The sequence below is a fragment of the Microtus ochrogaster genome, assembly GCF_000317375.1.
Source record: "Microtus ochrogaster isolate Prairie Vole_2 chromosome 6 unlocalized genomic scaffold, MicOch1.0 chr6_random_2, whole genome shotgun sequence".
Classification (NCBI taxonomy): Eukaryota; Metazoa; Chordata; class Mammalia; order Rodentia; family Cricetidae; genus Microtus; species Microtus ochrogaster.
In genome coordinates this window covers 9,330,072-9,352,332 of record NW_004949095.1, presented here as the reverse complement: position 1 = coordinate 9,352,332, position 22,261 = coordinate 9,330,072, and the positions used below count along the sequence as shown (strand labels likewise).

The following is a 22,261-nucleotide window of genomic DNA, read 5'->3' as shown; positions in this document are numbered from 1 at the left end:
AGAACAAAATATAGCATAGCATCAAGAGTAACATACTTAGAAAATGGTGTTGACCTGGCAGTTTGTTGTAGACTCACAATAAAGACAGCTTCTGAACTGATACTTAACTTAGCAATACATTTATCAAGTACCTGAAAAGCAGAAGCAGTTTTATCATAGGACCACTTGTATGTCTTCCACTTTATAGAAAAGAAAGCCTTCTCCATCTCTATAATTGGTAGGTTTGGAGTTATGGAAATTAGGAAGATTTATATGTAAATGTTTAGGGAAATTGATTAACATTTTAACTGAAAGACTAGAAATATGGCTCAGTAGCTAAGAGCACTTGCTGTGCATGCAGAGAACCAGAGTTCTCAGCATCCAAGCTGAGCTGCCCACAACCAGCTGTTACTCCAGTCCTAGGGAACCCAGCATCCTCTTCTGACATTCACTGGCACCAGCACACATATGCATACCCATATACACAAAATTAAAATCTTTAAAAAGAAAACCAAATTTGTTTGTCCTAATGTTTCTCTCTCTCTCTCTCTCTCTCTCTCTCGCTCTGTCTCTCTCTTTCTCTCTCTCTCTCTCTCAGCTGAAAGAAGTCTTCAGGAAGCAGCTAGAAAAGGCAGAATATGAGATAAAGAAGACTACAGCTATCATTGCTGAGTATAAACAGGTAATATGCCATGTGGGTTTTCAGGGTTTTTTTTATAAAAGCAATTGCTTTTACTTAGGGTTTTTGTTTGTTTGTTGTTTCCAGAGACAATTTCTAGATTTACTGAGAACAGTGTCTTACTTATTCCCTACTCTGCAGTAGGCAATGGTTGGATTTGCTTGTTGGTAACTTGAGAAACTTAGTACGCCAATACTACCTGTTGGGTTTTTGTTGTTACTGTTGTTATTCGTGTTGGATAGCTCCTATGGGATAGGAAACAGTCCCATCAGGACTCTTTTTCTAGTCACACTGGTAACATTTGCCTTATTGCAAAGCTTAGTCACTATATTAAATGGCAGTATCTAGGGGAATTATCAGCTGCTCTCATGGTTCAAAATGGTGCTTACAGTTTCAGAGGTTTAGTTTTTTATGGCAGGGAGCGTGGTAGCATGCAGGCAGACATGGTGCTGGAGAAGGAACCGAGAGTTCTACATCTGGAACACTGGCCAACAGGAAGAGAATGTCACACTGGGCTTAGCTTGAGCATCTGCGATCTCAAAGCTCACCTACACTGACACACTTCCTCCAAAAGGTCTCAGTAGTTGCCCAATAAGTCCACACCTCCTTATAGTGTCACTCCTTGGTGCCAGGCATTCAAATTCGAGTCTGTGGAAGCCATTCCCATTCAAACCACCACAGTGAGTAAGAGTTAAAACAGAGGAGACACAAGGGTTTGTTTGGTTAATATTTGTTTTGCTAGAAAGGACAAAGGTAATTTTGAGATTTTTGTGGGACAATTAGATGCAAATCAGCACAGGCAGCATTAAGACTGTGAACCCTGGAACCTGTCATCACATGCAAATGAATTTTAGTTGCCATGTCATACTTCTATATTCCAGATGCTACTAAATTTCAGATGCATAGCCATACGAGGCTTTTAACATGGGTTAGAACATGTATTCAGAGCCTTGTGCTTGCTTAGCAGTCCCTCTTACTCACTGACCATCTTTCCAGCCCTTTATTTTTTTTAAAAAAAATATTAACTAGAAGTTTTTTTGAGGGGCTAGAGAGATGACTTAGCAGTTAAGAACACTTGTTGCTCTTACAGAAGGCCTGGGTTCATTTCCAGCACCCACATGATGACTCACAACCATCTATAGCTCCCTTCTAGGGGATCCAGTGCTTTCTTGTGACTTCTGTGGACACTGAGCACACATGGGGTACACACACATACACTCAGACAAAACACTTACATACAGAAAATAAATAAATCTAGATAGGTCATGATGGAGGAGGGTCATCTTTCTATCTGCTGTTTCATTGGTTAAATAAAGAAACTGCCTTGGCCCTTTAATAGGACATAAAATTAGGTAGGCGGAGTAAACAGAACAGAATGCTGGGAGAAAGAAGCTGAGTCGAGGAGTCACCATGATTCTCCTACCGGACACAGACGCAGGTTAAGATCTTTCCTGGTAAGCCAGCTCGTGGGCTACACAGATTATTAGAAATAGGTTAGATTAATATATAAGAGCTAGCCAATAAAAGGCTGGAACTAATGGGCCAGGCAGTGTTTAAAAGAATACAGTTTCCGTGTAATTATTTCGGGGCATAAGCTAGCCATGTGGGCGGCCGGGTGCCAGGGATGCAGCTCGCAGCTCCCTATTACAACAAGGTCATATATGTTAATAGTCCAGTGTTCTCTTTAAAATATGATTTTCCTTGCTTTTCATTCATCTTTCTATTTTGTTTCATTATTTTTAAGATTTATATCCATTCATTTTTGTAAAAGAAAAGATAATTTTAGTCAATAGATTTGAACATCCTACCTTTTAAATATTTTCACCCTGGAAAGCATTTTTTCTTCTTTATCCCAGTACTTACTAACACCTTATTTCAGAACCAACCATTACATAGATTTTTATTAAATGTGTTCTTCCTGCTGGTCAGGTACTAAGTAGTTATAGACCTACGCATCCATTGTTTTTGTTTGATTATGGTAGCATAGCACTGTTTAGTCATGATGGAACTAAGTGATACTTAAGGAAAGCTATGATTGAAAAGAGATATTCTGGGACTGGAGAGATGGCTCAGAGGTTAAGAGCACTGATTGCTCTTCCAAAGGTTCCAAGTTCAATTTCCAGCAGCCACATGGTGGCTCACAACCATTTGTAATGAGATTTGGTGCCTTCTTCTGGCCTGCAGGCATACATGCAGACAGAACATTGTATACATAATAAATATATCTTTAAAAAGAAAAGAGAGAGAGAGAATTCTGAAACCTTTGGGAATTGTTGCTGGTTCAGAATTCTTTTCATTGAATTCCCAGTATAACATTTTATACAGAGTAGATTCTCAATAGAGATTCTATAGGTGATTCCACAGAGAGTCTATGAATTCATTATTGCTAGCCATAGAAAACTAGCGACAGCAATAACCCCATCTACCCTATAATATATCTCTCCTGATTATGCTTCATGTTATACTGAGATCCAGAGACCCCCAAAAATCAACAAGGAGACTGAGTCCCATGTAAAAAAGCAAAGAGCCCTTATTCTTACACAAGTTTGCAAACTCGAACTCTGTTGTATCCAATATATTGGAGTGACTAGAGAGCCCCAAGCTCACTTGGGATTGGGTTTTTATAGTAGCAAAAGTGGGGTGTCCTGGTAAAAAGCAGTGGGTGTGTGCTGTCAGGTGATCCTATCTACGATGGTCGGAATGTTCAGAATAATTTCCTTTGCATGGTCTGGATGGTACCAGCTTATGGCTTTTGTTTGAAATGTCAGATACTTCCCCTTAGATGCTGGATCTCCGGGGTGATGTCAGCTTATGGCTTTTCTTAGAACCTGGTGCTGCCTGCTATGGCAGCTGTGCATCCTGAGCCTCGTGTGGCCAGGTTGCCCTGGGCCCCACACTTCACATGTGGAGCTCACAGTCCTTCTGCTCACTTCACAATGACTAGGTTTGTAGTGCTGCTTATTTCAGGCATGTTAGCTTGCTTTGTGGGTTGATAAACAGTTATGTCACCAGTCATTCTGTTTTCTAGTAAAGAAACTCTCTTCTCTGCCTTTAGATATGTTCTCAGTTAAGTACCAGGCTGGAAAAACAGCAAGCAGTCAGCAAGGAGGAGCTAGAAGCAGTAAAGGTAAGATATGGGCTACTTCTGTGATATAATTCCTTCCAAATCCATACTCAGAGACCCCTCTCCACTTCTTGTTTAATACACTTATACACTATGGAGAGTCTCCATCCTCTTCCCTGCACAGGGATGTCTTTCCTGATGTTTATGTTCCTATAAATGGCATGGGACTTCAGAGGCAGGTAGCAGGAAAGGAGAGAACAGATGAGCCCAGAATCTTGTGTCTTTCTTGGATGGTAGGAACCTGAGATGTTCAGTATCTCACACCTGACTGTTGCCTGAATTACAATTATCCTAACATTCTCGGGGACAGCAAATACTACTGGCTGGAAAAACACTTGTTACTAACCAATTGATTTACCAAACAAAATGTTTTAATAATCAAATATAACATAGTAAAATATAATAAGATAAAACAAAAACTGTCACATTGGAGTTGGACAAAACAAGCAGAAGGAAAAGAGCCCAAAAGAAGGCACAAGAATCAGAGATCCACTAGTTCTCACACTCAGGAATCCCACAAAAATGTTCTTCTAGAGACTAAATACCATTTATTTTTATGCTGCCCCCTGATGGGTAGAATTCCTTATGTCATTTCTGTACTTGAGAAAAGTGCTTGCTCTTGTTTTTGTTTGTTTGCTTACTTGCTTACTTGCTTTGTTTTGGTTTGACCTTTTTAAAAATTTTCTTTTGGGGAGGAGCTGCAGAGGTGAGAGAAGGATATGGAGGGACTGAGAGATCAGCAGAATTAGGGTGCATGATGTGAAATTCCCAAAGAATCAATAAAGAAATTATGTTTACATCTTTTTAAGAAGGAATAAAAGTAATGGGAACACTGAATTTGATCAAAACAATTTGTACAAAACTCTCAAAGAACTAATAAAAATAACAGCATACCAAATGAATTGTTATTCTTAATAATATCAATATATTTTATATATTCTTAAGAATACCAATACTAATACAATGTTAGTTTACCAAATGTCTTTCTATTTGAATATATTCAGATTTCATAAGTGTGTCCTAGGCAATTTGGCATTTAATGGGGTTGAAAAGTTAACTTATCTAATCTTGTTTTTCTTCAAAATAAAACATTGCCTATGTCATAATTTTAGAGGTTAAATAAAACAGTGTATATAAAGTACTTAGATTAATTTGGGGGACAATATATTTTATATATCCTACTAGGCAAGTGCACACACAAACAACATTTAGGAAATAGGGGACAGTTCTGCATTAGCTCATACTGACAGTCAGCTGTAGAGAAGACGAAACCTAACAACTACATGCCAGAGGGCATTGGGAATACAGGACTTAAAGGATTCAGTTAGAGAGAAGGACTTAAAAGACTATTCTGGAAAAACAATGTGAATGAAGATGTAGAATCAGCATTTTAGTTATTCCTTAGAGGAGACAGATGTGACTAGGATAAATAGTAACTAGGAATGCAGAAAAACAAGAAGGTAAGATTGGCTAAAGAAAAGTGATGGTATCCTAAAAGGGAAAGGTGAACTTGTATCAGCCACAGAAGAGTGACTAGCATTTATTAGCACCTGCTGTGAACACCAATTAGCACTGCCCTAAGACTTTACATGCATCTTCCCTTACATCTATCCTAGGAAACATACATGACTATCTTCTGGTGGTTAACAGGAGGCCCCAAACAGGTGGTTCATTGAATTACAGTGCTAGTAATCAGTAGAAGTAGGATCTGAACCCAGAGTCAGACTCTAATTCATATTCTTGGTCATTAGCCGCCAGTGCTGCTTCTGCTTCTCATTCAGTATGGTGTGGCAGTTTTTCTTCAGTGTCCTGTAACACTGTGGCATCACCAGTTTATCCTCTACAGCCTAATCACAATGATCATGCCCATATACAAATTTTACTACATCACTCTGTGTGTGTTTATACTTAATTACATATAACCAACTCAAAACAGCACTGGCTTAAACACAAAAGGTATCGTTTTGTTTTGTTTTGTTTTTTTAAAGCTATCTAATACTAGAGAAGTGGATCCTTCGTCATTTGTGAACCATGTCCACATTATCCTAGTAAACAATAACACCAATACTTTGAAAAGGAGCTCCTCTTATTCACTGTACCCCCAGGGCTTCCATCCTCAAGGTCACATAAAAACTAAATTATTGACTGAAGCTTACACCAACATTCCTACACTCCAAAGCAGAACATCAGGCCAATGGAGATGCAACGATGTAACAGCCTTATTCCAGAGGACTGAGATATTTCTAAGTAACCTTAGAAGCCTTTTGAACTACATTTCTACTTTTAGATGAGAACTTAATTCATGGTTACACGTAAATGCAAAGGCATCTAAGAAACATCACCATTTCTCTGGACATGCTACCAGAGCAAATAAAATCAGGGTCCTATTACTAAGAAAGGAAAGGATATTGGGTAGGAGTCGGCATTGTCCGCCACACTTATCCACCAGATTGCAGCTCATAGAGTGGTGAATCTATCTCTAGCATATGCTGGTGGAATGGATTCATCATGGTATATGAGGACCTTTACACCAGGTCAGAGAACTCTGATTGCTTGCTTCTAGCTGCTGTGTCCCCTATACTCTGCCTTCCCACTTCAGAGTCCTTGAGTTCTGTGAAGCTGATCTCTATGTTACTTTCTCTGACAGAATGTGGCATCAATCTATTCTTTCATTTTGTTCAATCTAATGAAATTGTTTGTCTATGATTAGATACTCTCCACAGTAGACCAGTTGCCTAGTATGCATAAGGCCCCTTGTTCAATATTAAGTAACACCCCCCACACCCACATCGCAAGGCAGATGAAAGAGGCTGGGTAGGTTGCTTGCCTACCTTAGCAATTTTTCATTATTTGTAATCTAATAAAAGTCAGTATACATCTTACTTCAGTAACAAGTGTTTAGTTAACAGTAAAAGTATGGCAGATGTAGCGCCTGCACTACAGGATGGTTCGTGAGCTGGGAAAGGGGGTGGAGATTTAAACACATAGAGACACAGAGACACAGGGACACATGTCGTTCTTGAAACAAGAATGCCAACTTTATTGTGCTCCAGGGAAGCTTATATAGGGATCCTCAACTGATAGCCGGGCCCCAGCTCTTGGGATTTCCAGCTGTAAAACCCACCAGAACCCACTCCCCAGCCATCAGGAACTCATGAGCAGCTACAGGCACAGGAAAACAAGTTGTTTACTCCATTCACCCCAAAAGGCAAAGGGTCTGAGGCAGGCAAAGAAAGTCAAGGGGCCAGGGGTCTGCAGCCCCCAACAGGCAGATATTTAGTGTATTTTGTTTTGTGCCAGAACTGGACTAATTATTGCCATAGGTTAGGAAAGAGGTTGAAGAGTGATGTTTTTTCCATGTGTCCAGTGAATATTACTCAACAATAATGAGAGACAAATTGGTGAGGATGAGAAAGGCTGAGACTTGAGGACTTGGGGACTGAATGAAAAGTGCCAGAACATGTCTAATCAAGAATCTAATGATGGAGCTACAGGAGTAGCTAATGAAGAGATAGTACCAAAGCTATCAGGCCTAACTGGTGGAGCTACACAGACATGTAGTGAAGTTACTTTACGTACATGTGAAAGGACTATGGTTAACATTATGGACACAGTGAACTTCTTGTAACAGTAGCGCATCAAAATAAAGTATAATATACTTTATGTGTGATTCATTTTTTGATATTTTAGTGAAGCACCAACAGTGCTGTCTTGAAAAGAATTGCTTGTTTGATGCGGTGTGCATGACTAGCAATGGGAGCTTATGGCACCTTTATTCCCTTAAGCAATAATGTTTGTCTCTGCTTCAAACCAAACCAAAGGACACACACATAGAGTACCTGTTCTAGGACAGGTGGACTTTGTGCTGACTGTGACCATCTGGTGACAGCACAAGTCAGTGTCTTCAGAAACAGGGCCATGTTTAAAAGTCTTTAAAAGTCATGTATTTTTCAATGCTTGAAGACTTTTAAAAATCATATATTTTGGGAAGTTGTTTAGCCCGAAACTACAGTTTGATGTTGGGTATCTCTTGTGTATTTCAGGGTAAGATGATGGCATGTAAACACTGCAGTGACATTTTCAGCAAGGAAGGAGCGTTAAAACCAGCCTCTGTAAGTGGAGAGGACCAGGGAATTGAAGCCGATGATGAGAAGGACTCGCTGAAGAAGCAGCTGAGGGAGATGGAGCTGGAACTGGCGCAGACTAAGCTGCAACTGGTGGAAGCCAAGTGCAAAATTCAGGTTGGTGATGTGATGAAATGTCAAAGTAGCACAACACAAACAACCCTGCTTCACTCGAGAGCATTTACACACCCATGTAGAACAACTACAAATTCAACATGTAGTGGCAACAAGTCAGGAAAAGTTCTATTTTTAAATAATTCTAATGTACATATTGTTTTACCTTTGAAGATGAAAGTAAATTTGGTTCATAAGATGGCATACTTACTTTTTTTAAGATTTATTTATTATGTATACAGTGTTCTGTCTGCATGGCATACTTATTTTGATAAAATAAATTTTGGCTGAATATTTCATGCTATGGGACAAAGAAATATTCTCAATGTTTTAGAGTTGATTCATACTTTAATTTTGTAATTGTCAATTCTGAGAATGCCACTTCAAATAAATACATAATACCAGGATGTCAGAAATATGTTCTAGGCCATTTCAGAAACTATAAATTCTGTTCTAATCTCAAGACAAAACTCATTTCATGGCTTATTTTTAATGAAATTTGCCAGCAACTCAAAGAGCTGTGTGTGTGTGTGTGTGTGTGTGTGTGTGTGTGTGTAATTTTTAAAAATTTGTGTGTGTGTGTTAATGTACATATGGGTGTTTTGCCTACATGCATGTCTGTGCACCACATGTGTGCAGTGCCTGTAGCTCACTAGATCTCCTGGAAATGAAATTTTACAGATGGTTATGAACTACCATGTGTGTACTAGAAATTGAACCTGGGTCCTCCAGAAGAGTAGCGAGTGCTCTTTACTACCCCTCAGACAACATTTTTTTGAAATCAAACATGTCTAACACAATACAATCCAGAGATATATCAATTTGATATTTATGTGCTGAGGAATGGTGGAAAATAGTAAAAATCGTTTCTATAAATATATCACTACTATGTTTCTTTTTCTATTTTTTGTTTTTTCTAGACAGGATCTTTGTGTAGTCCTGGCTGTCCTAGAACTAGCTCTGTAGACCAGGCTGACCTCAAACTCATAAAGATCTGCCTGCCTCTGTCTCCCAAGTGCTAGGATTAAAGGCATGCACCACCACTATCCAGCAAATTACAATGTTTCTATAAAAACAGAAAGTTTTGTATGTACAATAAAAATCACTGCAACACATAACATACAGTTGTCTAAAATCTGAGCCAAAGTGTTTGAAGTAGCACTTGTTGGTGCTACCTGGCATGACTTCTTGCCCAGTGCAACATGCACATGTTGTATTCAGAACTAAAGTCACATGATGGAATATGTATAAGTATAGACAGAAACACCTCAGATTCATTATGCATTCGGTTTTGAATTTTTTAACATTGCCAAATTTTTGTCATGGTTTTTCCCGCTCCTATATTCACTTACATGACCCCACATGGTAGAGGGTCTCAACACATACTTTAAGAAGCTAGACTGAATCAGACATTGAGGCACCCACCTTTAATCCCAGCACTAAGGTGGTGGAGGCAGGAGTATCTCTGAGAATTTGAGGTCAGCCTGGGTTATGTAGTGAGACCCTATTCTTTAAAAAGAAGCTGGACTTTAGAAATACTATCTTTGGTTAAAGTTATGATGATCCTGCATGTGGTTGGTACATTTTGTATCCCTAATGTATCCTAAACCATCACATCTTATAGCATGTATTCATAGACACAAATGTAAGTTAAATAAATTTTTAATAATTAAAGTTATATTTTATAGTGTGCTCCCCCTTCCCCTAGTTTACCCTGAAATGTTTGTCTCGGGTCCTTCACTTGGTCGTTTTTGTTGACTAATTTGAAAATGACAGGCCAAACACCTCTGTTGTTCTTGCCTTCCTTCTCTGCATATTGGATAATAGCAATTAGGAAAACGGGCCTGGCTTCCTTGTAGACTGATCTCTTTGATTTTCACCAGTAACCCCATCCCACTCTTGCATTGGAGATCCTCAGCAGTGTGTCTAGTCTGGACCCTGAATGTTCTCAAGGGCAGTTTTCAAATTGAAACTCATTTTACTCATATTTATTTGTGGTTTTAAACATGTAATATTCAATTGCAACCTAAACCTAAATTTGTACCTAAATGGCAAGGAGGTAGGGAAAATAAAATGTGGTTAATTTTACTGTTCATAGAAAGCATGGATTCTCATTTTCATTGGTAACTGTTTTAACTCTCAACTTTTCTCTTCCATTAGGAATCCAACTGAATATCCCCTAGGCTTTGAGGGAGGGTGGGTTTCAGAGGCCTGGTGAATCTAAACAGTAGCTCTTAATTTCTTCTGGCATTTATGTAACCTGTGATCTTCTTCTTCCATTAGGAACTAGAGCATCAGAGAGGAGCGCTTATGAATGAAATACAAGCTGCAAAAAACTCTTGGTTTAGCAAAACCCTGAACTCTATCAAAACAGCCACAGGCACCCAGCCCCTACAGCCACCACAGGCTCCTCAGCCACCCAAGGAGAGCACATAGCTCCAGCCTCAGCCGAGCATAAGAGCACAATGATCAAAACAACAGAAACCAAGAATTCTTCCTGTTGTCCCTTTGAAAGAAAGTAAAGGAGACCAGAAAGCAAGTTAGAATCTGTAATAGCTCTGTCTTTCGTGTATGACATTTTTCAAAGGGATGATATTTAAACTGACCTGATTTATGTTGAATATCTATTTCTCAGCTTCTTCATGGAAAGCCACATTCACATCTGTCATAGTATTACACATTGTTTTATATGCCTGGAATTTAGTTGGAAATAAGTAATCTAGAACTAAATGCTTTTGTTTAGAATTAATTATTCATAATTTTTTTAAATCTCACATAAAAATGGAGACTTGTTATTCCAAGGTTAAAATGGGTAAGATCTTTGTCACAGAATTCTGTTTTTCAAGGGAAACCTAACTTCTCTAACGTTCCAGGATTATTCAGATAAAGCACAGTGTGGAACTGTACATGACCACTGATAGTGACTTCCAGAGTAGTGCTACTCTGAAAAGAACAGACCAGGGGTTGGCTTGAAAGTTCCCCCAAATTATTTTGAGTTGGCTACCTTTGGAAATTGAGTGCCAAGCTGGAGTAGATGGGCTACTGCACTCTAGGTAAATAGAGACTCAGTAAATGTGCAATACAGTCATCTAGCTCTGGCATTCTAGCAGGCCCTTTTAAGGACTCCACATGGGGCTCATTCTCCTGATGTGCCTTTGTATGAACATAGAGGTGACTTGTGGCAAATATAACCTCAAAGATGGATACTGTAAGTTGCAGACTTAGGGACCCTTCATTGGAGAAGTCTAAAAAAGGTCCATGTTAGTCATTGTACTTCAGTGGAATAGTACTGAGCCATTGGATGCTGACAAACTCATTAAGGCAAACACTGATATTCTCTACTTTACTAAAGGCTGGTATATTGCCAAGAAGTTAAAGGGAGCTTCCTAGCACGTTAGTGTTAGGCAACTTTTCTAACTTCTCCCTAATAACCCTAAAATAGTGTGCCCTGCACACCTGGGAATAAAGAAAAATAAGTGCATTTTTCACATTTTTGATTGACTAAATCTTTATAGAAATACTTAACTCATGGAAAGATAAGGTTACTGTTAAAAAATTGGTGCAAATATTTTTTCAATTATATATGACATGCCTGTATAAATAGCCCTCACAAGAAATTCTTTGGTAAGAACAAACTAATTTTTCTGTTTTCTAAGCTATTATGGAGGTCTCTGGTCCCTTTACAACAAGCAAAATACTGTAGGTCATGTACAGTAACATTTATTCATATTCATCTTTGGATTCATTGTTAAGCACTGTTTTCAAAGTATCTCAGACTGTGTAGTACCAGAGCGGTTCTCCTCTGTGCCATATCTTGTAACTGTAATACACACTCGAGAGGTAAGCCTCAGATGGAGCCCCACCACCACCACCTTCAAGTTGCTCGTGATAGACCCTTTCTTCTAAAATCATTTTTGAGTTCTAGTAAGTAAAATTTCATTAATATCTAAATGTCTCTATCACCATGAGACTGATATGGTTGATATGTTACACGTATTAAACAATAACTCCCTTATAGAAATTTCTGTTTTAGTTCTGGTGTCTTTCATCAGAAGATTGATTTCTTTTTACCAAAAGGCAATAACCCAGCACTCCAGATATGTCTGTTGACATAACATTCCCTGCATTAGTGTTTTAAATAAGCTATTTTTTCTATAAAATCTAATGGCTAGAACATTCCATCATTTCTATCAATCATTTAGTGCCGTCAGTTAGCTTTATTGGTACTGTGCACTTTGACTCCTGGAACAGTCTCTTTTTCAAATAGCCAGCTAAATTCAGATGAACCTTTGTGGACCTCTTATTCCATCCACAGCTCTTCTAACCTCTGAAAATAAATACATTCCACAGAATACCTAAGTTGCATAATTTTCATAAATGGTAAATAAGGGAAACAGAATGGCTCTAGAGCAAGAATCTTTTCAGGTTCATGGCTCCTTTTCTTTTTCTGTTTAAACAAAATCACCAGGAGCATATATTTTAAGAGTTAAATATATCTTTGAGTTTTCATCTAGCTCTTACAAAAGACATAATGGCAATACATAATCTTTTTTGTTCTCCAGTACCATGTGATACTTGGGCAGGCATATTGGTATTTTGTTATTATGTTTAAACTGCCCTTCCTTATAGCATCTTTGCGTTAGTAGCAGCAGTAAAGATTGAAAGAAAATTCAAAAGGTAGTATGTGATTTCTTATTCATTATTTCACCATAGCAGCACCCCAAACTATACATTCCTTACTATTGCTTGAGAACTCCAGAATACCAACATAAAGTTCATCATAATTTCACTTACTATTTTATATATTTGACAATTGCAACTTTTTTTTTCTTGAGACAGGTTCCAGTTATGTAGTCTAAGCTAGGCTTGAACTTAGAACCTTCCTACTTCAGCCTTCAAATGCTGAGATTATAAGCAGGTACCATAACAGCCAAAATTAGTCTCTTGAATTCCTTACAGAAAAAAAATAAACCAGCCAATTACCCAAGAAAATTTTCAAACATGGTACTTTCTTTCATCCTTTCCTAATATTTACATTATCATGAGTATCCTAAAATGCTAATATTTGCAGCATCTGGGAATGATCATTTCTCTTCTCATTGTGTTCTATAGAATACAGTGAAGATTCAACTCATTCATTGCCTTTTATAACTTGATAGTTGCAGTATATTCTCAAAGCTGAAAGACACCATGCTGAATTTTGGAGTGCCTATGTTTAGTTCACACCCTGAGCCAAGTCACATTTTGGTTATTTTTAGTACATGTAATTTAATGTAAAGAAGTTCTTGGTTCACTACACTTCAGTATATGAGATCCTATCAGAAACAGTAATGGAAATGCCACATAGGCCTGCAAACTTATTTTTTCATACAGTATCTATCATCCCCTCACTAATTATTGAATTAGTAATTTCTTTTTCTTTGGCTTTCTTGAATTTACCTAATAATGTTGAAAAGACCCCTTTTGTACTGCTGATGAGATTTCAATTTTTATTTCATTTGTTTTTTAAAATGTTCACTTTTTCCTATAGTATATACTTATTTTTCTCAAACCACTACTCCATTTCAACTATTTTCCGGTTAGTAACTAGTGGTTTCATTTCTTATCTAAAGTAAGAACACAAACAATATACAGGTGAGAGGGAACAGCAGATAAAACTTTAGACCTTTAGTCTGTTAGATCAAGAATCAGTTTTGGTTGTGGTGATACACATGCACAATCCCTACACTCAGGAGGCTGAGGTACAGACATGCCTGTGAGGTCAAGGCAAGCATGGGCTGCACAGTGAATTCCAAGCTAACCAAGCCCTGTTTCAAACAAACAAAAAAGAAATCAAATGTGTAGCTAATATCAGGACTTAGCTTTCTTGTGCTTTCAATGAAATCAAGTCTGCTAATGAATTCACCAAACCAGTGCATCCAACATTAAGGTGGTTATCTGTATTTTAGGACTTCTTTAAGTGGACAGAAAGAACATTTTAAAAAGACTTAGTTTTATCTTCTAAGAAAAACTTAGAAAATGATTGTATTACATAACTTATTCTTTATAATACTCTACAATAGATGATTCTCTTGCTTTAATATCTAGCAAATGAGATAATGAACAATTCTGTTGTATGGTTTGAATAGTTAGGGATACATCTGCGTGTGTGCACTGTGTGTGTGTGTGTGTGTGTGTGTGTGTGTGTGTGTGTATTGAAATTTTATAGGGTATCCCTGTTTCTTTTGTTTACCTAGATACCGTGCAACCAAATACACATTAGGTTTCAAGAAATAGTGATCAAAACTGGAAGCCCAGACAGCAGCTCTGTGGCCTGCTTCCAGTGACCAAGCATAAAATTCTGTCTAGTCTTTGTGCTGAGGGCCACACTGAGCATTCTTTCTTTCTTATGGTGGTTTATATGTAATACATGCAAGGCACTTTATGTTACCTATTTCCTTAACTTTCAAATTCTGCAAACATGAGGATCCCCATATGGACTATACCTCAACAAGTGATCCTGATCTCAAATTGTAAGAAAAGTAGATGTTTATGGAATTTAAGTGACTAGTCAGCTATCTTGTGTATTATTCTCAATTTCCTCTTAAAACAGACAAAAACTTACGTCTTGAGCTTACCTCCAATAAAACATGCTACCTACTATAAAACTGTCTCCATCAATGTATTTCCCTCATTCTGCCCTCATCTCTGGTTTATCATTAACTGTATTTGAAAAGTTTAAGAAAAATGAATCATTGAGAAGAAAATGAATTACTTTTTATTGGCAACTGATTAACACATAAGATTATTTTCACTAAACTACAACTTTGAATAACTATATTACATATGGAGAGATATATTAAAAACTGGTTTTTGAGAACATAAATGCATCAAAAGACTAATGTCATGAAATCACAAGAATAAAGCTGGAGATGATCCCAGAATCCAAGATGTCCCAATGGCCTTCTATATTAATTTTGCTGTTCTTGACATTTTGCATAATGCATGGATTTTTAGTTCAAATTAGGAGAAAGATTTTTGTTAGCCGCATTCTTTTCTTTCCAACTCCTGCTTATTATGCCTTACTGAGGAGATAGTACAAACCTTATGCTGTCTGTTTTTATGAGACATGGTTTTCCCCGGCATCTACAATGAAAACAGGTTAGAATAAAGGAGTTGATTAGTCTGGAAGTGCTAATTGACTGTAAAAGCAACATTAGCCATCAATCTCTTCCTCTATAAACATTGACCAGTTAGTTGTTTCCATAATGCCATGTATTATGTATAGTACACTCTATTAATGTAAATGTGATGCTTGTTAAGAAAGTGCAATTTATTGTACATTGTCTCAATAAATGTTTACTTTTATAATCGTTATGAACTTGAATTGGATTGGTATCTTGTGTAGATGTGTGAATGAAACCTTGTGAAAAAACAAATGTGACCAAGAAGGTAACAAGGTGGCTGTTTTTGTGAGCCAGTGATGTTTTCAATGCTTTGTGTTGCCCCTTTGGTCCCATTAAACAGTAATAAACATCTGTTTTAAAGTCCCTGTGTCTGAATTTTTTTCAAGTTAACTTTATTTTGAATCATTGGACCATAGTGCTTCTATAACATTTACTGATGTTAGCTTAGAAAGAAAACATGCTGTGGGATAATGCTCTTGTACAGTGTAAAGATTTGTCACTCATAATGGTTTAATAAAATGCTGATTGGCCAGTAGCCAGGCAGGAAGTGTAGGTGGGGCAACCAGAGTAGGAGAATTCTGGGAAGAGGAAAGGCAGAGTCAGTCATAAGCCATACACAGAGAAAGCAGAGAATGCCTTACAGAGAAAAGGTACCAAGTTACATGTCTAAACATAGAAAAAATATGGGTGATTTGAGCTAACTAGTAATAAGCCTGAGCAATAGGAAAAACATTTTATAATTAATATAAGCCTGTATGTTTATTTGGGACTGAATGGCTGTGGGACAGGGCAGGACAGAAACTTCTATCTACAAAAACATAGAAGTTTGCTCCAGGATCAGCATGGCAGAATGACAGTGTAGTACCAGTGCCAATGGCCTATTAAGGACAATAAATTCCTTGACTACAAGTAAAGAAGATCATCTTGAGCTAATTTAATAACCTTTAAAGACAATGATTTCAAATGAAATAAGGCCAAAGAGACCTGAAGAGGCACTAAAACCCAGGCAACTGGCTCCAAAAAAAATTCACTTTTCCTTTGCTTTCCAAGTGATAATTATCTGATTCTTTTTTTCTCCAAAAACATGCTTTCTAGCTTCTAAATGCATATCCACTAAGTTTTCACTTTTGACTGTTGCTGGTTTGGACTAGGCATCTGATCACCATGCCTATGGAGTTTTGCTTCTAAATGGTGTACAGGCACTTTTGTCAACAACTAAAGGAGTCAAATTGAGTTTGTTTTATTGATTCCCTTAAGATGTGAGACTTGAAGTATATTTAAAATGCTTGCTAAAAGAAAATGAAGTGCTGGCTCAAGAAATGACTCAGTGGTTACATTTACTCCTCTCGTAGAGGACCATGGATTGTTTCCCAGTGTTGGGCCTAAGCCTAACTTGAGTTTGGTGAGGCCCAGTGAACTTCCTGAGCCTAACTTGAGTTTGGAGAGGAGTGACTCAGCACAGCCTGACCTAGGCCCACCTCTTCCCACCAACCATCTGGAAAGATTGCCTATTTGTGTAAATCTCAACTTCCAGTTAACCACTTAGCTTCTGTTAAACTGTATGCTTACACAAAACCTCCTCTTGCATCTGTTGAGATATGAGGATGTGGTTTTGCATTTAAAAAGTACTTACCTTAAACACCAAAGTCTACACTTGGGTCGCAAATACCTGAGTGTAGTCCTATCTGCCTGGAAACAAGACTTTGAATTAGCTTTTAACTGTGTTAGACTGGTCATCTCCAGTGGGCTCCCTGTAACACTAACACTTCGTCACCTTGAAAAATTCTCTTCTAGACCATAGGTTACCAAACCAACCATGCAACTTTTATGTTACAAACTCATAATACTATAACCTGTACCCAAATCAAGAAACAATACTGTTGGGTCTCAAAGTAACCTGGGACAATTCTCAATCAGTACCTGTGGCTCCTACCAGCACTCCTCACCCTACCCCCTACCCTAAACCTCTCCTTCACTGGGGCTGGGTTTCTGGATCCCTTACCCCAGCCTAATCTCTATACAACTCAAACTCATTTTTGCTATACAGGTTTTTTGGTCCAAGCCAATTGATGGCAGTTCCTCTGGTGGACTGGTTCAATCTGCTGGCCTGGTTCAGGTTCAATCTGCTGGCCATGTTCAGCCTGGACACTTCCCTCTGCCTGTTTTCTCCATATATCTATAATAAAAATCTCTCTGTACTTTAGTAGTTATGTCCTCCTCCTTTTCTTTCTTTCTTTTTAATTATTCCAATACTCAAACCTCAAAAGTTTTTCTCATTGTCTTTGTAATGGAAAAATTAAAAATGCTGCAGGATCCCTGGCAGCAGTAGGCAGCAGAAATACTGTTGGTCCCCAAGTGGTAGTAGTAGCCATGTCCAGCAGGCCCTGAGAGCAGCCAATCCCAGGGAGAGGGCTGTCTGTCCCAAGCGATGGCTGGTCCCAGGCAGGGAGACATGTGACAGGCGGGTAAGAGATACAACATGCAGAGTGAGGTTGGCTATTTATTCAAGGGAGTTCTGGAGGGAGAGGGGAGAAAAGGAGAGAGAAAGAGAGAGAGAGAGAGAGAGAGAGAGAGAGAGAGAGAGAGAGAGAGAGAGAGGAGGGGGAAGAGGCGAGAGAGGCAGAAGCAAAGCTGCCTCTCTGAGAGGAAGACCAAAAAGAATGAGAGCTCAAGCCAAAAGCTGAAGATCAGCCTGCCTTAGCAGATGGAGGAGGGAGTAGGTGTGGCTTGTCTCTTAATGAGACAGCACAGTCATTACATTCTTCTCTTCAGAAAAAGATGGGTTTCATTTTTAATGGTACAGGCCATGGAAATGGTGGTTTGAAACTTTTATTTAAAAGCAACTAAGCACCATGTGCTTTCCCATCTGATAAGTGATTTTGTACAAGTTTGTGCAATAAATTCACGAATATTACAATGTAATGTTAATTATACTAGTGTACTGTAAAATGTGGTATAGCAGCATTTTCCTTCAGAGTTGTTGATTCTAACACTTCCCTGGCATCTATAAAGCTGACAGCAGTTGCTTGACCTCTCAATGGGTACTGTTTATGTTTTCAACTGTGTTATAGATGTCTCTATACTGTCAGAAATTAAAATAATTTGAAACTAAATAGTAAAAGCTGAGGCTTTATTATTCGGGTTGCTATAACCAGAATATCATTCTAAGAATTCCTCTACATTTCTTACCTAGGATAATTTAATCCAAACCCTGCTGAAAACAACAAAATAACTGAGGCAAAGGCACTGGAAATCTTGTCTCAACCGCTCATAAAGGAAAGGCAAAAATCAAAATTTTGGTCATTGAAGACGGGCCGCCTTCCCACCACGGCGCCTAGGGGTATGTCACATGGCCCGGGCAACCCTTCCTAAAATGCTACAAGATGGCGCCACGTCAAAGGTGCTAGACACAGGACGTTTCCAGAATTCCCATGCCCACCTAAAAACCAGAGTTCTCTTCAAAAGCCTTCCTCCCTTAACATATCCGTCCTTTCTGGACCTAACTGTGCTGCTTTGAGTTCGCTCCTTTGTTCTTTCCGCTCAGCATCTCACAGTAGCCAAAGATAAAATGGCGGCCGGGGAGCCCGGCGTCCTAGCGACGGAAGCAGCGTAACTCTAAACACTTCCCCCGGGGTCCCCAAACCGCTAGGCGTTAGTTCCGCGGCTACGTCAGGCGGTGGACCGCAACTGCGACTGCGCAGCCAGGCTACGCCGTAGCGGAATGACGTCTACGTTGCAGGGGCGGAGAGGAAAAGGCCTGACGCTTCTTGAGCATTCGTTATCTCGCGAGAATTGAGCGTTGCTAGGAGATCTGGTTGGAGGGCGGGATCACACTTGGAGGGCGGAGCTGGGAGGGGCTTCACGAACTGGCGGCGGAACCTCGCGAAGGTTCCAGAGGCGTCGCGTGTGGAGGGCGGGCCGCCGAGTTGCGCTGGGTCGGTGTAGTTCTCTGCGGGCGCTCTGTCGCTCTCGGGTGCCGTGTTCCGCGTTTCCTGTCAGCTCCGGTGCACCGGTGCAACTCCGGCCTCGGGCCCGATCGCTACACCATGGCTTCCGCTTTGGAGGAGGTAGGGGTCGGCCTCGACCCTCCGGCGGTGGCCGCGCCTTTCCCCGGGCTCGTGTCCTCAGCGTTGCCTCTGTCGCGGGCCCGCGGCCTCCGCGCCGCCACCTGCCTGGGGCCCCGTGCGCCCGGCCGCGGTTGGAAGGTCGGGGGTGTGTCAGGAGCCCCACTGCGGCGCGGGTCGTGCCAGGCTCCCGGGTGGGGGTCCCCTCTAGTGTGCCTGAGGTCCTCTCGGCTCCCGGTGACCGGCTAGGGAACAGGAGTCTCCGTTAACTCAAAGGTCATTGCAGAAGCTGGTAGCTCCGAGCAGAGGGCAATTGGGAGGAATTCCTGTGCTTCCACGACGAGCCGTCATATTTGGGGCCGCATTCATTCCACCGGGCGGTTATTCATTCTGTGTTATTTCTAAACGACCGGGGCAGTGGTTACGACTGACTTTAGTCACTTAATTAGCAGCGCCGGTGGAGGACCTGCAGGCCTTGCACATGCTAGGCAAGCGCTCTACCAATCTTTATGTAATAAACGCATTAAAAAATAATTGGAAATTTAGTTGTAGGTAATGGTAGGAAATTGCGTGGGGTCTATTTTTAGGTCTGTAAACTATGAGCGTGGGTGACTTGACTTTTTTGGAGCCTCAAGTTTTACTCAGCTACAAAATAGGAATGATTGAATTGCTCGTTTTCTGGTCTATATGAGTTTTATGTGATTAGTATATTGTGTTCACAGAAGCGTTGGCTATCAGTTAATATTTGCTTTTCGGAAATTTCCCCCTCACTTTGAAAAGCAAGACATCGACTTTAAAGGCAGAAAAGTGAAGTTATGTTAAAGTATTAACGTGGGTATCATCCCACAAGTAAGTAGCCTGGGGCACCATGTGCTCACTTGGAGCCTTGAGTAGCTTAACAGTCACTCACCCGGGTAGTTAGGAGTAACCCTCTCCAAAGCAAGGAACTCAACTTTAGATTTGGGGATATGCATATAAGATCCCATTTTCCTTTCGGGACAAAATTCACCTTATTAAATCACAGTCAGGTGCACAGTTCTATTGTGCAACCGTGTTATTTAGTTGCAGAATATGTTCATTCCTCAAAAAAAATATATCGAGTGTTGGATAAGGCACTAGCTGGACTGGTGCCTTGCAGGTTCCAGTTCATTTGTGATCTATCAGTACACCTGTGATCTATCAGTACAACATTCCTTTTATGTTGAAAATACCCATTTTACAGATAGAGCGCACTCAGCTGTTGGCACACGCTTCCTCCTCCGCTTTGACGACTCTGGATCTTTGTAAACAAGTTTTGTGGGCATGTTTTTAGTCTATGCAGTTGCCAGATATTAAGACAAGTCTTTGGACACTACCATTTCCACAAGAATTGCATAAAAGATAGTATTTCTCCATATACTCAATAGCATTTGTTATTTTCTTCAGTGTTTTGTTCACAATGCCACTGAGTGTGTGCTAAATCCATACCACCTTATGGATTTGTTGTGTGTCTCCCTAGATATGATACGTCTATGTGTGTGTACCTGGTGTCCAGTTGTATGTCTTTGGGAGGAAAGTTGGGTTCTTTCCCCATTTTGAGCATTTTGTTTGTGGAGGTGGACTCAATAAATAGTCCTACTTGGACTTGCCATGGTAATCAGACTCATAGAGACCCGCCAGCCGCTGCTTCCAAAGTGGTAGGACTAAAGGTGTGTGCTGCCAGGCCAAGCACGTTGGTTTTAAGGCCCCTAGTGAACAACTAGGAGATTCAAACAAAAATACATGCCAAGAAAGCAAGAAAAAGTGTGGGATAAAGTGGATAGGAAACTACTTTATCAATTTTGGTCACCTTAAAGTTTGGATGCGCAGGACCTGCACTATTTTTGGTTTCAGGGCTGCAAATAGAAAAGCTAAGCAATGATTCTTCTATAAAACACTTCAGTTGACACCTTACTAAGGAGTACTTTAGAGCTTAAAACTGGCCATGAAGAGGGCCTGGAAATTCTATGCATCACCTAGAAATAGGGTTCCCATTCCAGTCAAAAGCAAAACCTAGATTTGATATGTCTCCTTTCTCTTAAGTAAATCCATATTCTGGGAATATGTTCTTGCTTTACTTTTTTTTTTTTTTTTGGATTTTTCGAGACAGGGTTTCTTCGTAGCTTTTGGTTCCTGTCCTGGAACTAGCTCTTGTAGACCAGGCTGGCCTCGAACTCACAGAGATCCGCCTGCCTCTGCCTCCCGAGTGCTGGGATTAAAGGTGTGCGCCACCACCACCCGGCCTTGCTTTACTTTTGATATTTAGAATCCATGTGAATTTTGAAACCACTGACATACTATTTTGAATGAAATGCTTTGAGTCTATATTCAAAAGATGAGTGCAGTTTTGGGTCTTAGAATCAATATTTCTTGAGATTGTAGGCAGGAGCATCACTGTTGTGCTTTTTAGAAACTGTTAGAAGTAAGTACAACAAGTGAGAGCATAAAGGCCATGGAGTAATTGCCATTATAAAAAGAAGGCTAGCTTCCTTTTTACTAATACCTAGCATTTAAAAGATTTAAATGAGATCATAATAAATTACATTATTTCCCCCTTCCTCCCTCCAATCTCCCATTTGCTCTCTTTCATTTTCATGGCCTCTTTTTTTCATTGTACATACATGCTCAAGTCTGTCCTCTTCCTTGGGGAAGACTTTCTCATGCTCATAGCCTCTCTTGTTTGCCCCTAGTTCTTTGTGTAGGGTTGAGACATCATGTTTTCCTTGTTCTCTTTGACATGCCTATTGTCCTTGTTCAGTTCATGTTTAGGCAGTCCTGCTGGTGAGACTTTTTGGGGGTAGGTGTAACTTCGGATATTTATAGGAGACAATCTCACAACAAACTCCCTGATCTTCTGGCTTGTCCAGTCTTAGGTCAAGGAGTTAGTTACGTTGTAGATATATCTATTGAGTCTTCAGACTCCACACCTCTGCATTTTGACTGTGGTTTTCTGCTATTCACTTTCAGTTGTAAATGGGTCATTTAAAGCCTTT

At 39.7% G+C, this 22,261-nt stretch overlaps 2 protein-coding genes across 4 annotated transcripts in view; both read left to right on the top strand.

Moving 5' to 3' along the window:
- Positions 1 to 15,537, top strand: part of Rabgap1l (RAB GTPase activating protein 1 like) — a 657,680-nt gene extending 642,143 nt beyond the window's left edge. For all 3 annotated transcript variants that reach the window (XM_005363940.3, XM_013352517.2, XM_005363941.2), the window contains 4 exons: positions 578 to 661; positions 3,714 to 3,785; positions 7,826 to 8,023; positions 10,304 to 15,537. In XM_005363940.3, coding sequence (XP_005363997.1) covers positions 578 to 661; positions 3,714 to 3,785; positions 7,826 to 8,023; positions 10,304 to 10,456 — 507 coding nt within the window. In that variant the 3' untranslated portion in view covers positions 10,457 to 15,537. The remainder of the gene's footprint in view (positions 1 to 577; positions 662 to 3,713; positions 3,786 to 7,825; positions 8,024 to 10,303) is intronic.
- Positions 15,538 to 19,015: 3,478 nt separating this feature from the next.
- Cacybp (calcyclin binding protein) overlaps positions 19,016 to 22,261 on the top strand; it is an 11,073-nt gene continuing 7,827 nt past the window's right edge. Inside the window, exon 1 of the mRNA XM_005363938.3 lies at positions 19,016 to 19,253. Coding sequence (XP_005363995.1) covers positions 19,233 to 19,253 — 21 coding nt within the window. The 5' untranslated portion in view covers positions 19,016 to 19,232. The remainder of the gene's footprint in view (positions 19,254 to 22,261) is intronic.